The sequence below is a fragment of the Leptonychotes weddellii genome, chromosome 13 (assembly GCF_054177405.1).
Source record: "Leptonychotes weddellii isolate Sample4059 chromosome 13, ASM5417740v2, whole genome shotgun sequence".
NCBI classification, from domain to species: Eukaryota; Metazoa; Chordata; class Mammalia; order Carnivora; family Phocidae; genus Leptonychotes; species Leptonychotes weddellii.
Genome location: NC_138381.1, coordinates 21,541,318 through 21,562,064, shown reverse-complemented (window position 1 = coordinate 21,562,064; position 20,747 = coordinate 21,541,318). Strand labels below are relative to the sequence as shown.

The 20,747-nt window shown below is 38.1% G+C and overlaps 1 protein-coding gene across 1 annotated transcript in view; it reads left to right on the top strand.

The window, feature by feature from the left end:
* The window catches only part of ME2 (malic enzyme 2), a 48,161-nt gene that overhangs the window by 11,194 nt on the left and 16,220 nt on the right, over nucleotides 1-20,747 (top strand). The window contains exons 3-11 of the mRNA XM_081802525.1: nucleotides 6,967-7,100; nucleotides 11,627-11,776; nucleotides 13,864-13,939; nucleotides 15,048-15,209; nucleotides 15,561-15,664; nucleotides 17,507-17,616; nucleotides 17,927-18,024; nucleotides 18,332-18,507; nucleotides 20,143-20,152. Of these exons, the coding sequence (XP_081658651.1) occupies nucleotides 6,967-7,100; nucleotides 11,627-11,776; nucleotides 13,864-13,939; nucleotides 15,048-15,209; nucleotides 15,561-15,664; nucleotides 17,507-17,616; nucleotides 17,927-18,024; nucleotides 18,332-18,507; nucleotides 20,143-20,152 (1,020 nt within the window). The remainder of the gene's footprint in view (nucleotides 1-6,966; nucleotides 7,101-11,626; nucleotides 11,777-13,863; nucleotides 13,940-15,047; nucleotides 15,210-15,560; nucleotides 15,665-17,506; nucleotides 17,617-17,926; nucleotides 18,025-18,331; nucleotides 18,508-20,142; nucleotides 20,153-20,747) is intronic.

The following is a 20,747-nucleotide window of genomic DNA, read 5'->3' as shown; positions in this document are numbered from 1 at the left end:
AATTTTTTGAAACTCAGCTCTGCATCCTTTCCTGTAGGAAGCATGTGCTTTCCAGTTTGTACCTGGAGCACTGGTTTTATGGTTCTTAGTTCTGTGAGGGTTTTGTTTGTTTTTATTTTAACTTCCCCTGGCTAAATCTCTAATAGTAAATGAATTCAAATTTTTCTTATTTTTTGCATAAATAATAATTATATTATGACTAATAAAAGAAAGAAAAATCACATTCCTACCATCCCAGTATATCATCTGTTTTTATTTTACCAAATCCCCCTAAAATTATATTTACTGGGACACCTGGGTGACTCAGTCAGTTAAGTAGCTGCCTTCCACTCAGGTCAGGATCTCAGGGTCCTGGGATCGAGTCCCACATTGGGCTCCTTGCTCAGCGGGGAGTCTGCTTCTCCCTCTGCCTGCTTTGCCTGCCGCTCCCCCTGCTTGTGCTTTCTCTCTCTCTGACAAATAAAAAATCTTTTAAAAAAAGTATATTTACTTTGAAGATCATAGGATACAATTTTATATGCCATTTTACTACTGGGAAGAGTATATTATAAGTAATCTCCATGATCCTTCATAAGCCTTCTGTATATGGCTGCATAATAGTCCAGTAGGTAGATTTGGAATCACAGAGACTGAAGAGAGACCCAGTTTGACCCTTACAGGCTTGTAATCTTCAGGGTAGATATAACCTCTTTGGATCCCAGTTTCTTCCCCTAGACTGTTGTGGAGAAAAAGGAGAATTATAAAGCTACTTTAGTCACTGTGAATTCTATGTAAGTGTGAGTAACTCCTTTCAGGGGGATGTTTTATAATTTAGTTAGCCATGATGCTATTGTTGAATATCGTTTTCAGTCTTGACATTATGAATCATTAGTTATTAGTTAGCAGTTTTGTAAGTAGGTATTTGGTAACTTCGTAATTCCTGACAGTTTATTCTAACTGCACTTGGAGGGAAACAAATAGAAGGAGATTTTTCTTTCTTCCCAGTGTGTACCTATACATTCAAATCTAGTTAACGGATTTTCATCAATAATGGCTTATGTGAAGAAACTGGGTGTGTCTAAAGGAAAATAGCTCAGGGGATCTTTCAGGATCAGCCAAAGGAGGCACACTTCCACTATGTTAATTGGGAGGGTATTGCTGTGGCGTAGATGAGAAAAGGGCAGACATGGTGGGACAGGTGGCTGGGGTGGGGGGTGCTCCCCACTCAGCTCAGAGTCTGCTTGAGATTCTCCCTCTCCTTTTGTCCCTCCCACTGCTTGCACACTCTTTCTCTCTCTCTCAAATAAATAAGTAAAATCTAGAGTTGGACATCCAACTGACTGAGCTACCCAGGCACCCCAAATAAAACGCTTTTGAGTGTCCCTTAAACCTAAGTAGGAGAGGGCGCCTGGGTGGCTCAGTTGGTTAAGCGACTGCCTTCGGCTCAGGTCATGATCCTGGAGTCCCGGGATCGAGTCCCGCATCGGGCTCCCTGCTCAGCAGGGAGTCTGCTTTGCCCTCTGACCCTCCCCCCTCTCATGTGCTCTCTCATTCTCTCTCTCTCAAATAAATGAATAAAATCTTCAAAAAAAAAAAAAACCTAAGTAGGAGATAGGCAGTGACACCTTGTGTAGCCAACTCATTTATCTTTGGCAGTAGGGTAGGTGAAGCACCTTTAAGTGAACTAATTAGTTCATTTAAATCTAAAGTTTAGGGGTGTCTGGCTGGCTTAGCATTCGACTCTTGATCTCAGGGTCATGAGTTCATCCCTGCATTGGGTGCGGAGGTTACTTAAATAAATAAATGAATAATTTAAAAAAATGAATGAAGTTTAGCTTTTCCACTTTAGCCTTGTACTAGCGTGGGAAAAGGAAGTAAGGGTGACAGTTTGGGTTTTACCTCTTTTATATATCCCAGCCTTAGGTGAAATATTACAAGGAGAATCATGAGGTGCAAAGATTTAGTGATTTCATTCTCCTCCCTTTTCTCCTTTTCCAGTATAGCTAAAGGTTTGTCAATTTGGTACATCCTTTGAAAGAACCAACTTTTGGGTTCACTGATTTATTTTCCAGTTGTTTTTTCTGTTTTCTATTTCATTTATTTTCACTCTGATCTTTTGTATTTCCTTCTTTTTTGCTTCAGGTTTAGTTTGTTCTTTCTCTCCCCCACTAGTTTCTTAAGGTGGAAGTTTAGATTATTGAATTGAGATCTTTCTACCTTTTTAATGTGGACGCTTACAGCTATAAATTTCCCAGTGGGCATTGCTTTCACTGCATTCCCCATAAGTTTTGGTATGTATGTCTTAATTCATCTCCAAGTATCTTCTAATTTCCTTTGTGATTTCTTCTTTGGTCAATTGGTCATTTAGGAGTGTGTTGTTTAAAATCCATGTATTTGTGAATTCCCCAAATTACTTTCTATTATTGATTTTTAATCTCATTGCATTATGGTTGGAGATCATACTTTGGGTGATTTAAATCCTTTTAAATTTATTGAGACTTGTTTTATGATTTAACATGTGGTGCGTCCTGGAGAATATTCTATGGGCACTCGGTTTGAAGGATGCGTATCCTGCTGCTGTTGTGTGGAGTGTGCCATACACGTCTGTGATGTCTAGTCGCTTTATAGTGTTTTTCAGGTCTTCTGTTTTCTTCTGATTTTCGGTGTAGTTGTTTTCTCTATTATTGGAAGTGAGGTATTGAAGTCTCCAACTTGGCTTTCTTCCTAGGATTCTGTCAGATTTTGCTTCATGTATTTCTGGACCTTTTTCACAGATGCGTATATATTTATAATTGTTACATCTTCTTAATGGATTGACCCTTTTATCATTATAAAATGTCCTTCTCTGTGAACAATGTGTGTTTCCCAATCTATTTTGTTTGTCATTAATTTAGCCATTCTAGCTCTCTTTGGGTTACTATTTACATGGTATATGTTTTTCCATCCTTTTACTTTCTACCTAATTGTGTTTTGAATCAAAGTGTGTCTCCTGTAGACAGCATAAAATTAGATCATGTTCTCCATCTTGCCAATCCATGCCTTTTTATTATAGATTTTAATCCATTTACATTATATAATGGTTGATAAGGTACAATTTATGTCTATCATTATGTCTGTTGGTTTTCTAAGTGTCTTGTCTTTTTTGTCCCTCTCTTTCTCCATTGTTCCCTTCCTTTGTGTTAAATTGCTATTTTCTAGTATACCGTTTTAATTCCCTTGTCACTTCTTCTACTGCCATTTTCTGATTTATTTTCTTAGTGGTTTGTCCTGGGAATTATAATTACCATCTTTATAACAGTCAAATTCAGATTGATTCCAACTTAATTTTAATAGTACATAAAAACTGTTCCTGTAGGGGCGCCTGGGTGGCTCAGCTGTTAATCGTCTCCCTTTGGCTCAGGTCATGATCCCAGGGTCCTGGGATCGAGCCCCGCATTGGGCTCCCTGCTCAGCGGGAAGCCTGCTTCTCCCTCTCCCACTCCCCCTGCTTGTGTTCCCTCTCTCACTGTGTCTCTCTCTGTCAAATAAATAAATAAAAATCTTTAAAAATAATAATAAAAAATAAAAACTGTTCCTGTATAGTTCCATCCTTTCCTTTTGTCTGCTTTTTCATAAAAATTACATGTTTATACATTGTGTGACCATCAATACAGATTTATAATTATTTCTTTGTGTAGTTGTCTTTTTTTTTTTAAAGATTTTATTTATTTTTTGACAGAGAGAGACAGCAAGAGAGGGAACACAAGCAGGGGGGCGTGGGAGAGGGAGAAGCAGGCTCCCTGCTGAGCAGGGAGCCCAGTGCGGGGCTCGATCCCAGGACCCTGGGATCATGACCTGAGCCGAAGGCAGACGCTTAACGACTGAGCCACCCAGGCACACTATGTGTGTGTAGCTGTCTAAGTCAGGTAGGAGAGACGAAGAGCTACAAACAAAAAAAAATACATTGATACCGACTTTTATATTTACCTATATGGTGATCCTACTTGTGTTCTTGATTTCTTCATGTAGATTTGAGTTACTGTCTAGTGTCTTTATTTCAGCCTGAAGGACTCCCTTTGATATTCCTTGTGAGACAGGCCTGCCAACAACGAGTTCTCTGTTTTTATTTGAAAATATCTAAATATCTTCTTCATTTTTGGATAATTTTGTAAGGATTTAGAAATTCTTGGTGGACAGTTTTTTCTTTCAGCACTTTTAATATGTCATTCTACTGCCTTATGGCCTCTGTGGTTTCTGTTAAGAAATTAGCTGTTCCTCTTTTTGAGGATCCCCTGTACATGATGAGTGACTTCTCTCTGCTTTCACGTTTCTTCTTTTGTCTTTTAACAGTTTGAGTATGATGTGTCTAGGTGTAGATCTCTTTGAGTATTTTCTGATTGCAGCTGTTGAGATTCTAGGATGTGTGTTTCTTCTAGGGGTAATGTTACTCATCAAATTTGAGAAGCTTTTGGCCATTATTTCTTCAAATATTCTTTTATCCTTTTCTCTCCTTGCCTTCTGGGACTCCTCTTATGCATATGTTGGCACACTTGATGGTGTCCCACAGGTCTCTGAGGCTCTGTTCATATTCACTCATTGCTTTTTCTTTCTGTTTCTCAAACTGGATAATCTCAATTGATTTTTCTTGTGTTTGCCGATCCTTTCTTCCACCTGCTCAAATCTGCTGTTCAGCCCCTCTGAATTTTTTTATTTCAGTTATTGTACTTTGAATTCCAGAATTTCTATATTTGGTTCTTTTCATTAATATGCTGTAGTTGGATATCATTCTTGTACTTCCCTTTAGTTCTTTTTTTTTTTTTTTTAAAGATTTTATTTATTTATTTGACAGAGCAAGAGACAGCGAGAGAGGGAACACAAGCAGGGAGAGTGGGAGAGGGGAAGCAGGCTCCCCGCTGAGCAGGGAGCCCGATGTGGGTCTCGATCCCCAGGACCCTGGGATCATGACCTGAGCCAAAGGCAGACGCTTAACGACTGAGCCACCCAGGGGCCCCTCCCTTTAGTTCTTTAGATGTGGTGTCTTTTTGTTCTTTGAATATATTTAAAATCACTAAAGTCTTTGTTTAGTTAGTACAATGTTTGAGCTTCCTCAGGGACAGTTTCTATTAACTACCCTTTTTCCTGTGCATGAGCCAGACTTTGTCTTTTTGCATGTCTTACAATTTTTTGTTGAAAACTGGACATATTCAACAATGTGGCTGCTCTGGAAACCGGATATTCCTCCCAGGGTTTGTTGTATTGCTGTTGTCTATTTAGTGACATTTCTGAACTAATTCTTTTAATGTGTGTAAACTATAATTGAACGACTTCTTTAAAGTCTTTATTCTTGTTTTGATATGCCCACGAAAGTCTGCTTTGTTAGCTTAGTGGTCAACTAATGACTAGACGGAGACTTAAATACCTAAGGGCTCTGTGTACATGTTGGGGCATGCCTTTAGGACTCAGGCAGTTTACAACTACACATCAGCCTTCACTTCCTGCTTACACAGAGGCTCAACGTTAGCCAGAGGTGGGAGCTAAGGGCCTTCCCAAATCTTTCCTGGACTTGCCTGTAGCTCACGGTGACCGTCTAGATTCTTAGGAATATGTCAAGCTTTTCAAATTCCCACTCACCATGTGGACATTTTGTTCCTCAGCTTTTCGTTTTCAGCTTTTTGGTTAACCTATTGTTTGCCTCAGCTGTCATCCACTGCCTTAGGCAGCTGCCATGTTAAATAATTACCTCTGATTGTTTTCAACAAGCTCTTCTGGAGAAAAAGCTGTTCACACTGGGTGAACTCCAAATCAGATTAAATAAAGATAGCCTTGCAAGTGGGGTCTTCCACTGAACCACCAGACAAGTCAAATAATGACAAATTTCCTGAGTATGGGGTTTTCAAATTATCTCTAGCCTCTCTCTAGTAGCTGCCAGGCTGTTTTTCAAAGCGATTGCTTCATAGTGATTGCTGTTTTCTAGGCTCCTATGGAGCTGGGGAGGGAAGCATAGGAATAAGGCAAATAAAAATGTCATAAAGCTTGCTGTTCTTTTGAGAATTCAGCTGTTTTTCTTGAATAGAATGTTCCCTGATTGATGAAGCCTTTGGTTAGTTTCCAGAATTCTGAAGAAGTTTATTCTGATCACTTGGCCAGTGTTCTTACTGCTTTTATAGAGGAAAAGATTTGGGAAGTCCTTACTCTGGCATTTTCACTGCCATCAGTTGGATGAAAAGAATTTAACACACAACTGAATATCAGAAATTGGAAAAGATTTTCTTATGACATACGTTAATTTCTTCCTAAGTATCATTGCTTCTTTTGCCCTCTTCAACTCAGCGTCACCTCTTTCTAGCTAAGGGTAGCTTCTGTCATCAGTTTGGTCTGTGTTCTTTCAAGCTGTATTCTGTTAATTTCATTTCTAATGTATGCAGGCATCTGTGTGTAATATGTATTTTATGGGGGTTTTCTGAACATAATAGTCAACATTGAGTGTGTTTGATTTGCAGCTTGCTTTTTTTCCTTAACTATGTGTCTGGGAGATACTTCTACATAATTGGAGATCTTTGTTTAAGTGTATGGTGTGTCATGGTATGGAAATACCATAGGTTCCTTAACTGTTGCAGAATTGATGGACTTTTAGTTAATGTGTAATAGTCAAGAGAACTAGAAACAGTACTATAACTAATCTTTTTGTATACGCCTCTTTATTTTGTGTATGAATATTTCTCTAAGATGGCTCTCTAGAAATAGTGTATATACATTAAAATTTAAGAATATTTTTAAGTTGTCTTCTAGAAACTTAAACCTGTTTACATTTCCAGCAATGGTATGTGAGAGTAACTCTTTTACCACACCCTTACCAACACTAGAGATGATCAGTCTTACAATTTTTTACAGTCTGGGCAAAATGATATCTTACTGATAAAAAAAAATTTACATTTAAATTGCATTTTGTAGGATAGCACCATTGCAACCTCAGTAAACAATAAATTTTCATCCTTTTCTCCTTTTTAGGGAATGGCATTTACATTACAAGAACGACAAATGCTTGGTCTTCAAGGACTTCTACCTCCCAAAATAGAGACACAAGATATTCAAGCTTTACGATTTCATAGAAACGTGAAAAAATTGAATGGCCCTTTGGAAAAGTAAGAGTTGATTAGATGTTTAGTTATTTATTGATGCTCTGATCAGAAAAATTGGGAGCATGATGGTTATTATTGTATAAGAAATATGCAGTCTTGTAATGAAGTTTGTGTTTTAGGCAGTTAACTATTATTTTTATAATGATTATGTTTCCTTTATTTCACTGAATACTTGTGTTCACTATTGTAAAATTTAGCAGAAATCTATTTTTTAAGCTTAAAATCACAGAGCATTTCAGCCTTGAATGGAATGTTAGAAGCAAAAGCTATCATCTGATTTGTACGCTTTCTGTTCAACAACTTTTATTAATCCTCTACTTTGTGTGTGCCACTGTACTAACCACTGAGGTTGTAAAGTAGGTAAAAGACAGGTGACCATTTAATATATCATCCAATCCAGGGGAGTGAAAAAGAGAAGTAACTGAAACTGTCCCAGGCAAACTAGAATGTGTTGCCACCGCAGTAACACACAGCCCTGCCTTCTAGGAGCTCATCAGTAGTTATACTGTGATCATCATTGTACTTTATACTGCAATGTGCAGAACAATGACAAAAAGGTACATGCAGAGGATGTTCTGAAAGTTCGGCCACTAGCCGAACTTAGGGAGTCCGTTAAAGCTTCCTAGAGGAGGTGATGCCTGAGCTGAGTTTTAAACAGTATGTTACAGGTGGCAGGTAAAAGGAGAAAGAAGGGCAAGGTATTCTGTGTAGAGGGATCAGTCTGAATGCAGAATTAGAAATATCCTTTGGGTTTGTTAAGTATGGGAAATTATTGTTTGATGACAGGTGAGAGTGGTTTCTTTGATCTGTCAGGGCAAAAGGAAGAGTACAATAGACTGAGAAATGATTGAGAGGAAAGGAAATGCACTTTTTCAAGAAGTTAGGTAAGGGGATAGGAAAGACACTGAACAGTAAGTAAAGCAAGACTTGGGTTTATAGTCCTGCTTGGGGACTATATTTTGGGGGGGGTGGTATTTTTCAGGCTAGAAGGAAGTTGAAGGTGCTTGCGCTGTGAGGAATGAGCCCAGAAGAAAGGGTAACTGATAGAACAAGATCCCAGAGAATGGAAAGGGTCATAGGGTCAAGTGCAAAAGTAGAGCTCATAGGGTCAAATGCAAAGATAGAGAGCACTGGGTTGAGTACAGAGGTAGAGGCTGGCCTTGAACAAGAAAAAAGAACAGCTCATTCTCTGACGCGAGATTGAAGATAAAATACAGACACAGGTAAGAAGGTGGTGTATGTAGGTGATGGAGCAGAGCTTGTGAGATCTCATCCCACCTGATGACCTTGATTCTCTCTATGATGTAGAATATGAAGGTTGTGGCTAAGATTTATAAGGACCAAGGTTAAATAGAATTGGTAAGGAGAGTGATAAATGTTTAGAACAGCCATTTAGCCAAAAGTGAAGCTGAACAAGGACAGATTAAAGGCATGGGTAGGCCCGGAAGGCCTAGTGGCATAATCTTATTTGTATTGATGCCATTCTGCCCAGCAATGTTATTTTTCCACAGAAAAGGTAAAATGTAACGGTAATTCAGGTTTGGGGTTTGCTGGGCTGGCAAAGATGCTACATTAATTCATTCAGCTAATATTCATTCAGGGCTCTTATGTGCCAGGCATTGTTTTAAGCTCTAGAACTACAAAAATGAGAAATTCAGCCCTTGCCTTCAGGGGGTTCATGGCTGGAAAAGACTGACGCTGTGGCAGGATAGTGCAGTGATAAAGATGCGGGGGTGTTCCACAGTGGTGAAGATTTGTTGAGAGTGAGAGGCTTGATCATGGGATCCAGAGTGGGGAAAAAAGAGAGGCCAGGAGGGAGCCTAATAGAACAGGAGGAAATGAAGCGATCCAGAAGTCAGAGGTCTCCCTAAGAACTGTGAAGTGGGGCATTATATAGCTAGCCAAAGGGGAGAGGGTTATGATCAGAGTACTGCATTAGTGGCATTCGAGATTTCTGAGCTGTAACAGTCTTAGGTGAGGACAAGATCCAGTGGGAAGCATTCAGGAGAGTGACCAAAGTGAAATGAAGGTGAAAGTGAACCTCCTGGTATTATTTGTGTCTGCAATAGCTACATAGAAAATATTATTCCTCTTATAAATAGAATCACTTCTCCCTATTTGTTCACCAAATATTTGCACACCACTTATATTCCATTAACTTTGCTAGTTACTGGAAATACAGATTTATATAAGGCAATAGTCCCTAGCTCATGGTATCATCCAGGCTGGAGGGAAGACAAAGTGAGGAAGTGGAGTGAGAATTGCGGAAGTAGGAGTAGGGTGTTGAGGGACCTGAAAACAGGAAAATCTGTGTAGATTATGTGTGGTGGGGGAGGGGAACGGTCAGAAAGGGAGAGTGTGCCACCTCTGTTTCATTCAGGGAGTGTAAGTATGGGACTGTGCATGGATGGAGGGTGTTCCAGGCAAAGGGTGCCTTGTATATAGCAACACCGAGGTAAGAGATGTGGTGCATTTGAGAAACTGAAGTAATTTCAGTAGGAAGATGAGGCTAGAAAGTAGGCAGAGGTCTTGTTAACTGTTTTAGAAGCATAAGCCTATTTAATGGGTGTTTGGAAGGCATTCAAGGAGAATAGAAATGGTCGGAGTTATTTTTTTAAGAGAAGAATAGATTGGAGCAGGGGGGCAAAGTTCTTAAAGTGGTGCGCCTGGGTGGCTCAGTCAGTAAAGTGTCCAACCCTTGATTTCAGCTCAGGTCATGATCGCAGGGTTGTGAGACTGAGCCCTGAGTTGGGCTCCATGCTGGCATGGAGCCTGCTAAAGATTCACTCTCCTCTCTCTGCCCCCACCTCTAAAAAAAGAAAGAAAGTTCTTGAGGTAGCCCAAGTGAGAAATGATGTTGGCTTGGACAGAGTGAGGGTGGAGGGGAGTTATAGGTATATTTGAAAATTATTTAGCATGTGGACACTGTAGGTCTTGTTGATTTATTAGACTAGGGTAAGACAGAGTGGGAGAGGAAGAAATCAAGAATGGGATCTCAGATCCCCATTCGGTCAGATGATAATAGGAGAGACAAGTTTGAGTAAAAAGTAATGAGTCCGTTTTACACATACTTAATTCAAGATGATCACTGGCTTTTTTCTTTTTCTTTCTTTCTTTTTTAAAAGTAGAAGCATCTACAGCTTTTTATTTTTTTAAGTTCATTTATTTTATTTTATTTTTTTAGTTATCTGTATACCCAACATCAAACTCACAACCCTGAGATCAAGAGTCACACACTCTTCTGACTGGGTCAGCCAGGCGCCCTGTCATTGGTTTTTTCAAGTCAACATTTCCCAGTTTTCTAAACTTCATTCTTGAAAAGCCATTTATTATATATGTATACAAATTTACCTTTGCCTTTGTGGTACCGCTGTACTCTGTATGGACCTTATAACGCGTTTAAGCTACTGGATTCTTTTTTTTTTTTAAAGATTTATTTATTTATTTATTTGACAGAGAGAGAGATAGCGAGAGCAGGAACACAAGCAGGGGGAGTGGGAGAGCGAGAAGCAGGCTTCCTGCCGAGCAGGGAGCCCGATGTGGGACTCGATCCCAGGACCCTGGGATCATGACCTGAGCCGAAGGCAGATGCTTAACGACTGAGCCACCCAGGCGCCCTAAGCTACTGGATTCTAACTCCACAAGGACAGGGGTCACTTCTTACATCCTGGGAGTCCAACATAGTGCCTGGCACATAGTATTTAGTAAACAGTTGAATGAATGCCACTTTATTTATTTATTTATATTTTTTTATTATGTTAGTCACCATACAATACACCATTAGCTTTTGATGTGATGATCCACGGTTCATTGTTTCCACATAACACCCAGTGCTCCATGCAGTACGTGCCCTCCTCAATACCCGTCACCGGGCTAACCTATCCCCCATCCCCCCTCCCCTCTAAAACCCTCAGTTTGTTTCTCAGAGTCCATAGTCTCTCATGGTTCATCTCTCCCTCCGATTTCCGCCCCCTTCATTTTTCCCTTCCTTCTCCTAATGTCTCCATGCTATTCCTTATGTTCCACAAATAAGTGAAACCATATGATAATTGACTTTCTTTGCTTGACTTATTTCACTTAGCATAATCTCCTCCAGTCCCATCCATGTTGATGTAAAAGTTGGGTATTCATCCTTTCTGATTGAATGCCATTTTATTTTGCTTCCATATTTACATGTCAGTCACCTTGAAGGTTATTTCCTTGTGAGTAGGGTGGTCTCCTGGTAGTCTTTGCATTTCTAGTGCCTGGTACAGAGCCTGACTCACAGTAAGGGCTCAATAAATGTTAGCTGTTGTTTCTGCTGTTCTCCTCCTCCTCTTCTTTGTTATCATCATCTACCATTTAAGAACATTTTTATTTTTGTTAATTTTTGTCCTTGGTGTTAAAAATGATAATTTAGGGTTTTGTTTTCTGGTAGGAAGGGGAGTCCTCAGTTTTAGATGTTTACATATAACTTCTAATTCTAAAGGCCAAAACTTTGAGTGTAAATGCTGACTGATGTAGACATTATTTACTATGCTTAATTTCAGATACATCTATATAATGGGAATACAAGAAAGAAATGAGAAGTTGTTTTATAGAATTCTGCAAGATGATATTGAAAGTCTGATGCCAATTGTATATACACCAACAGTGGGTCTTGCCTGCTCCCAATATGGACACATCTTTAGAAGACCTAAGTAAGGCTTATTTTTAAAGATATGTTTGTAAATGATTATTGTATAGGAAAAATTGCACTCCCTAACACCTCTCACATTTCTCCTTTATGTATTACAGTCTTATGTCAATCACATTTCCCACCTCACAAAAGCTTAATTTGGACAAAAAGGGGTTAATAAAAACCCAGCATGTTCATATCTTGTTTTTGTAGAAATGGCAACATTCATTCCTAATCTTCTGCAAGTTATTATGATTGGTAGAAGAACTGTGCATTTCTGTACAAAAATGGGGGGGGTGTACTATTAATTTTGGTGGCAGGTTCTCCAGAGTTATCATTAATGTCAGTTTGACAGTCTGCCCACATTAAAAGATTCTAATTTTTTTGTTGGCTTTAATCTCTGTTGTTCGTTCTTTTTTATGAGCTTCTCCAAATTTTAATTTCAAATAGTTCTAGCACCTCAAATATTTTAAATAGAAAGAGTACGGGAATGGGCATCTACTTAAGTCTTTCCATAAGTCACTTTCTCCCTCTGAATCTGTTTTCTCGTAAAATAGGGATGCTAATACCTATTAAAGAGCATCTGAGAAGGTCAGATGAGGAACTGATGGGACAGTTCTTTGTAAACTTATGATTAATTTGTGTTTTCTTGTTGCGTTCCTCTAACCTATTAGCATTTTCAACAGTCCTCACACCTTTCCCATGCCCTGCTTACATATTGATACAAATGTAGACCTTCAGACAATGCATGATAGCATTGATCTTCACTCTCCCCTCATCTAGCCTAGTGGCTTTCAGACTTTAATGTGTGTACAAAACAGCTGTGGGACTTAAAATGTTGATCCGTGCCAACCTTCCTCTCCTTCCCATTCCCAAGATTCTAATGAAAAAGAGAAAGTTGTGGAGGTCTGGATTTTAATGAACACAGTTGGTGACGGTATTGCAGGTGTTCCCTGGAAGACACTTTGAGAACACTGTCTGTTCTATGTGCTGCCATCAATTAATGTGTGTTAAATAATTTGTTACGTTAACCCAGCTGTTCAGCTCTTTTATAGTTCTTTGTCATTCAGAATAGTGGTTCTCAATCCAGATTAAAGGACAAGGAGAAACTTAAAAATATATTTATGCCTGGGCCCCACCTATAGAGATTCTGATTCAGTCAGTCTGGAGTTGAGCCCCCATGTAGGTGTTTCATAAAAGTTCCTGGTGTAGTTCTGATGTGTACCCAGCGCTCAGAACTGACATGAAGCATAAAGAATATGGCTTTGCAGTGAGGGCAGATACTGTGTTTTTTGCATAGAAGGTGGTCAGTAAATCTTGATCTAAAATCCAGGTCAGTTAAATCAGAATCTTTGGGGGTGGGGCCCCTGGCATTTTTTAAAAAGCCCATCAGATGATTATATTATTCAGCTATGGTTGAGAAACTGTTTAAACTGATTTGAGTTAGGATAGTAATGCCAAAGTTGAGATACCAATGAGAAAGTTAAGTATAAGAACCAGTGTGAAGGCACTGGGCGCCTATTGGCCTTCATCTCTACCTAACCTGTTTTCTACAACCTATGTTTCTCTCCCACCCCTTCTTCCCTTCCTCTCTTCCTTTTTAAAAATCTGGATGATTTATCTCAATTGGATAACAATACACAGTGTGTTTAAAATAACTTTTCACTTTTTCCTAATGCTTCAAGGACATCCTCTTTTGTGTGAAGTTACTATACTTTTCTTCTTTCCCTTCCTGCTCCTTCAAATTTCAAATTTTCAGTTTTAGTGAGTTTTAATAGTAGTTTACATAGCTTTATTATGCTGTCCTGCATTGGTGGTTTATTTTTATACTGCTTTCTACCAGAGATGTATCGAGATTTTTCCTGGGTAATACAATCATGTCATTTAATAATGATTTTTGTTGCAGCTACTGTGTGAGCAATGCAATTACAGTTTGGAATAGTTGAAAATATTTGAAAATAATCCAGTGTGATTTAGCCAAATCTGCTTGGAAATGATACTGTGTCTTGATGTTTTATTAAAATATCTAAATATTCCAGTTATGAACAAAAACTTAGGAGAAAACAAAAAACTGTTGTGAAATGCAAAGGTGTTTTTGTTCTGTTGCAGGGGATTATTTATTTCAATCTCAGACAGAGGTCATGTTAGATCAATTGTGGATAACTGGCCAGAAAATCATGTTAAGGTACTACTAACAACAGCACAACCTTCCTCTTCATAATCTTTTTTTTTCCTTCTTTGTTAAGTTACCTCTGAATTTCCAAGAATAGTTTTCACTGTTGCTCTGATTTATTTTGCACTTGCATACATGCAGATTTTGTGCTCTGAGGAGGTCATGATAGTAATAATTGCAAACTGGGTCACCAGTACAGAGTTCGACTCTGGGAATGAAATGGGAGTTAGTTCACTAGGTGAACCTGTCACTGTTGATGCCACTGGTGTTTCTCACCTTCTCTCTATTGCTTTTCTGTTTCTATTAATATTATTCTAGGTAGAGAAAATAAAATGCCATAAAAACTTTCATTTTGGTGGGTGGTGAGAGGATTTATGACACCTTTTTTCTTCTAAATCTCAGATAGATTTAGATCCTTAAGCAAATATAAAACTCTTAGAGTTTCAAATGTCATAAATATAAATCTGGCCCATCTGGCTGTCTTTCATAAAATAAAATCTAATGATTTACTTAAGATCTTTTGGCAGGCTTTAGTGCTTGTTACAGGCAGTAATCTTACTTGCCTTTATAACATGTCTTCCTCACCAAAATAATCTTTGATGAATAATCATGAGTTCTAATAATCTAGAAAAAATTTAGCCAGATAATTAAACTCATAGTATCATCTTCAAACCTTGAAGATAAGTATATTTTTTATTTTAGATCTTTTTCCCCCCACTGTTGTTAAGGTGTTTCTTGTTTGGCCTAGGTTATTATGTGGGAGCAGCATATTGTTCATTTCTAACCTTGTTTTTTTTTTTCTGGTTAATCTCTATCAGAAGTTTGCCTGCCTCTCCCCAGTTTAGTTTTTGTGAAGATCTATAAGCTGATCCTCCAGTCAGAAACATTCTGTTTCTAAATCAAAGACAAAGGGAAATCAGATCTAGTTCATCTTTATTTTACACCTAGATTCTAGAAATCCTAGAATTTTAAATATGCTTGGTTGGCTTACTTTGGTAGTTAGTCAAGAAACAATATTATTTTAAAAATGAGAGTGAAAATAAAGAGAATCTTTTTTCAAATGCTTTTTAGTACCCCACTTTTGACAACTTCTAATTTATATATATTTTTTGCAATTAAGGCTGTTGTGGTGACTGACGGAGAGAGAATTCTGGGCCTCGGAGATCTGGGTGTCTATGGAATGGGAATCCCAGTGGGGAAACTGTGTTTGTATACCGCTTGTGCAGGAATACGGCCGGATAGATGCCTGCCTGTGTGCATTGATGTAGGAACCGATAATCCAGTGAGTAAGACTGTTTCCCCCTTCGATCTCCCTCCCATATTTAAAAAACGAAAGCTTTACTACACTCTTCTTTGGAAGATAATATAAGATGGGAAAATTTTGTGATTAAAGTTAGCCTTTGTCTTAAGCTGTACTTTTAATATTTATACAAATAACATTTATTTATAAATTTATTTATTTATAAATATTTATACAAATAATAAATTAAGTCTCTTAAGAGTTTCTTGAACAAAGGTAGTAAGGTTTTAAAAATTACATTAGTAATTTTTTTATTTTGCAATTTTTGCTTTATAGAACATGTTTAAGCTGGTTATGTAACAAAATGATTATTACATTTGGTCTATTTTATAGGCACTCTTAAAAGATCCGTTTTACATGGGCTTATATCAGAAAAGAGATCGATCACAACGTTATGATGACCTGATTGATGAGTTTATGAAAGCCATTACTGACAGGTATTTTTTTTTTTTTAAGTTTGAGTAAATGAAAGCGTCTTTAACTAATAAAAGAAAGGAACCACAGTTTTGTTTTTCTTTATCTCTTTTGAAGATGCATAGAAGGAGATTAGATTTTTGAGAGCTTGGGTTCTGTCCTGCCTGCTTAGATGTATTGAGACTGGTGACACCCTTTGTATTCTGCCTTGCTCTCCTGAGTTGTCTGACTTCATGTGGCAAGTGTGCATTCCCCGCTCCCGCCAGACCCTCACTATTCAGTTTTAACACGCAGAATCCTCCATCTAGACATTCTGTTGCTTCTTCATATTCGTGTGCAAAACAACTCCTTCCCTTAGCAAACTGCCCGTCTTCTGTTTAGCCAACCTCTATTAATGGCAGCAACATTCACGCTCTGGCCAAAACTTTGCTCTTGATATTATCTTTGACTCTTCCTCCTTCTCCATCAACCCTCTCCAGAGTCCATCAGTCCTCAGACCCAGATGGTCCTACCACTTAAATGCCTTAGAGATACATCTCCTCTTTTCCATTGCCACAGCCTTTCTGCAGATCCTCCTCTTTCTCCGGGATGCTTCTAAACCTGCCTCTAATTTCTCTCCTCTCCATTTCATCTTCACCTTACTTCTGTGTTAATCTTTTAAAAATGTGCACTTCATCATGTCATTCTATTGCTTGAAATCTCTCAGTGGTTCCCTGTTGTCCTAGGGTAAAGTCCAAGCTTTTTATGATCCAGCTCAGCCCTACCTTTTACATTGCTCGTACATAGAACATACTAGAAAATTAATGCCTTTTCAGAGTTAAAGCTGACATACCTAAAACTAAACTTTTCATCTTCCCAGAAATTGCCATCTCCTCCCATCCCTCACTTCCCTACCTTGGACAATCAAATAGTATCTTCTTAGTCATCCAGATTGCCCTGGCACTTGAACAGCCTTTCCCTTACATCTCAGGTGGTCCTCATCAAGTTCTGTTTGTTCATTCTAATGTCTCATAATTGTCCCTGCGACTTCCCATGGCTTCTCCCTCAGATTTTCTTGTCCCCATACCAGAGGAGCCTTCTAGCTGCTTCTCCACACACCAGAATGTGCTGCATTGTCACTGGCAAGTCTGTCCTTCCTAGAGAGTCTTTCCTTTCCTGAAGCCCTCAGTGATTCTGTATCAGATACAGAATAAAATCCCCATTCCCTAATTTTGCATTCAAGAGTCTACCTTATCTGGCCCCAACCTACCTTGACCAGCTTCTCCTGATCCTTTCATATAAACCCTGAAATACATAGCCTGACTGTTGAAAATTCAGGGTCACCAAAATACACCTTGTTTTTCTTTCTACCTCTTTACTTTTTGTTCTTTGAGGGCCCAAATAAAGTCTTACCTCCTTTTCAAGCCTTCCCTTACCCCAGATGATTGGGTTCTTTTTTTGAATGCCAGTGAACTCCTACAGAAATTATTTTTTAACCTCTTATTTAATATATACTTTCCTGTGTTGCTGTGTAACTCCTAATATAACGAGACTACACATGTCAAATATATACTTTATGAGACTCAAATAAAAATCTCTTTTTAGGAAGTTATTTCATGCTTATATGTGCTGGGCAACCTTGTAGGCACTTGGAAATCGCTTATACCGATTAATATCCCATAGATTCACCCCATAAATTTTTCTGAATGAGTAGTAGATTTCTGCATTTCGACTCCAGTTTTCACGGGCTCTGAAAATTGCCAGGTGGCCTTAAATGGACTAACATGATACATTATTTTTAAATGGGATCATAAGGAATATTAGACAGGAAAGCTGTTTAATAATGGTATTTTCAACACAGCCATTATGGATTTTGCTGTTTTTAGATATGGACAGAACACACTTATTCAGTTTGAAGACTTTGGAAATCATAATGCATTCAGGTTCTTGAGAAAATATCGAGAAAAGTATTGTACCTTCAATGATGATATTCAAGGTAAAGCAAAAAGAAAAGCTTAGGTTTTTGATCTCTCCTTCTTTAAATGTTTTTAATCTGCCCTTTTTTTATTTAAAAACATATTTATTTTGGGGGGCACCTGGGTGGCTCAGTTGGTTGAACGTCCGACTCTTGATTTCAGCTCAGGTCATAATCTCGGGGTCATGAGATCAGGCCCTGCATTGGGCTCTGCACTCAGTGGGGAGACTGCTTGAGATTCTTTCCTTCTGCCCTCCCCCTGGTCCCCGTTCATGAGCTCTCTCTCTCCCCAAAATAAATCATTTTAAAAAATCTTTTTTTTTCTCTATAGGAACAGCTGCAGTAGCTCTAGCAGGTCTTCTTGCAGCACAAAAAGTTATTGGTAAATCATTCTCAGAACACAAAGTCTTATTCCTTGGAGCAGGAGAGGTAAGTTTTTATAAGCTTTTAGAATTTAAAACTAAAACTCTCCTTTAGAATTGGAAAAATGTGACATAATGAGCTTCTAATTTTGTTGGGATCTTGTATGAAGTGAAAATCTCTATTGTAACGTAGGTAATTTAAAATGTTTAGAGATAATACTATGCTTAGAATATCACGAAGAATCAACTTTTGCATGATTTGTTAGGGAATAAACCAAATATTCCTCATAATGTATAATCCTCATATATAAAATAATTCAAGCATTGTATTATATCCTGGTCTTTATTTTTTAAATTTATGTTTTGTTGGACAGGCTGCTCTTGGAATTGCAAATCTCATAGTTATGGCTATGGTAGAAAATGGCCTCTCAGAAGAAGAGGCACAAAAGAAAATTTGGATGGTTGACAAGTTTGGTTTATTATTTAAGGTAAGCTATTTAAATCTTGGAGAAGCAAAAGAATGTTGTTACAATGATACTTTTAGTTTGACGTTTTAAAAATATTATCAATTCTTAAAATATTGTATCATACTGAACTATCTAGATTGTATCAGTTGGTGACCTTCCAGTATATTCTCAACAGAAATCCTCCAGTCTCCTTTTTGTCTTTTATAAAGACTCTTGCTTCATACTCAGTAAGTCATAATCTCCGTGTTGGCACCAGCCATATTCTTTCTTGCTTTGTTCTCTGACTCTTAAGAGATCAAGTAACCATACAAATAAGATTGTATTTGACCTTTCTAAAACTAGGTTTTTAATTGGAACTCAGAAGTTTCTAATTAAATCGTTAGCAGGACATCCGACATTTGAGCAGAAATTCCTTAACCATTTAGAGATCTTAATCCCTTGTAACAGTGTGAGAGAAATCCACGGACCCTTTCCTGAAGCCAGCTCATGGATAAGAAAGAGCTTCCAGCCCAGATTAATTTAGTATCCTTTGCACCTGCCTGCCTTCCTAGCATTGATTGCCATTTTTAGTAGCTTACTAAATGCATTTTATCTTATACTGTGTAACACGTTAGGTAAACCATTTCATGGTTGAACCTATCCAGTACACAATGCTGTTGTCTTTTTGCTGTATATAATGACATACAGCAGTTACTTGAAATATACCTCTTTGGAGCAAGCTTATTTCAATGTACTTTGTTTCAGTTCTGAAATCTTTTCTTCTTAACTAATACTCACAACTGTTGGTACAGAAAATAAAATGAAAAAGTGTGTGAATGAAAAATCTTGAGTGCTTAAATTATACATAATTTAAAATAGTAGTTTAAAATGTACCAGACCATTGTGATAAGATTCTACAGGTATCTCATTTAATCTTCTCAAAAATTCTGTGAAGTTTTACAAATAAGGAAACTGAGGATCTGAAAGGGCAGGTGACTTTCCCAAGGTCATATCCAAGCAGCCTGTGAAGCCTGTGCTCTTGGCCATTCAGCTGGGCTGCCTTCCAAGTGAGCTATAACCACTGTATTTGCTTGTATATAAGATACAAGGATTATAAACTTTGTACTTTTAGAAGGCTATTGGCAGAATACATATTTTTACTGGTACACAGTTTGGTGCTTCTTTTTGTGGTGTTGGTTTTCACAAATGTTTTTTTGTTTCTTTTTTATATTTGTAACAAGTCAAATCTAGAATGAGGATGCTGTTGGCTAGCACAAATGAGAATCCCTGTGTATCTGCAAGTTCAGGGTATATTCTTCTTTTAGGGTGCGTGAATAGCTTGACCTATGGGTTTTAGGCGTCTAGACTCTCCTACTGACCCAAACACTGCCCTCCTTTTTGAGACTTTGAGAGTTTCCTGTTGAACCTGCATATTGGAGAGCTGTGATCCTCCTGGGGGCAAGCATAAAGAGCCCCTGTCCTGAGAACCTGGGTCTGTTGTGCCTATATGTCAGTCCTTTAATTAACTTCCCATCCAGCTGATGATAGTGTGCTGCTTTTCCCAGACCCTGCTAGTTCTTATCTGGGGTTATCCTGGAGTTCTGATGGAAAAATTCACCTCTGCAGTGGGGTCTCCTCTTTTGCCAAAATAAGGATGTGGATTTCTCAGCCTGGTTGGTTTTTGCATTTGATATATTTTTGACCACTTTAAATTGTTGAGAAATTCTTCGCTGTTCTAGTTTGTCAGTGGTATGTCTCCTGGCCTTGAAACACTACCAAAGATTTAATTTTTATAGTTTTTGGCTTAGGATTTTGGGAGGAAAACACATTTCTTCATTCAGCCATCTTGAACCAGAATTCCCTGTTCCTCTTATTTCAGAACTCTTGCTAGTACAAGTCCATGATGTCTGTCTGCAATTCTGAAATCCTAAAAGCTCTGAAATCCCAAAGTTTTTTTTGAAATTGCTAACAAATCTGATTGACTTGAACTTATCTGGTAGCAAAACCAGAGAGGGTATTAATAATCTCGACCTTTTGTACTTAGTGTACTAAATTTTGTTCAGTTTGGTGTGCCATGGTGGGGGAATTTATAATATTTGACATATTACCATAATACCTTTATAAAATATGAAAATATTTTACATCTAGCCCAGATAAGGGATTCCAAGCCTTTGTGCCATATTGGATTTAGAAGCACTTCACAAAGTAAATGAGTTTTTGACAGGGACTAGACAGTTTCTATTTATGACGGGATTTATGTTTATATCTGGGTTTTGTGGACACGGCAAGATAGAATTGGAAGATAGAGGCTGAAGAGGAAAGTAAATGAGAATGAAAAGATATT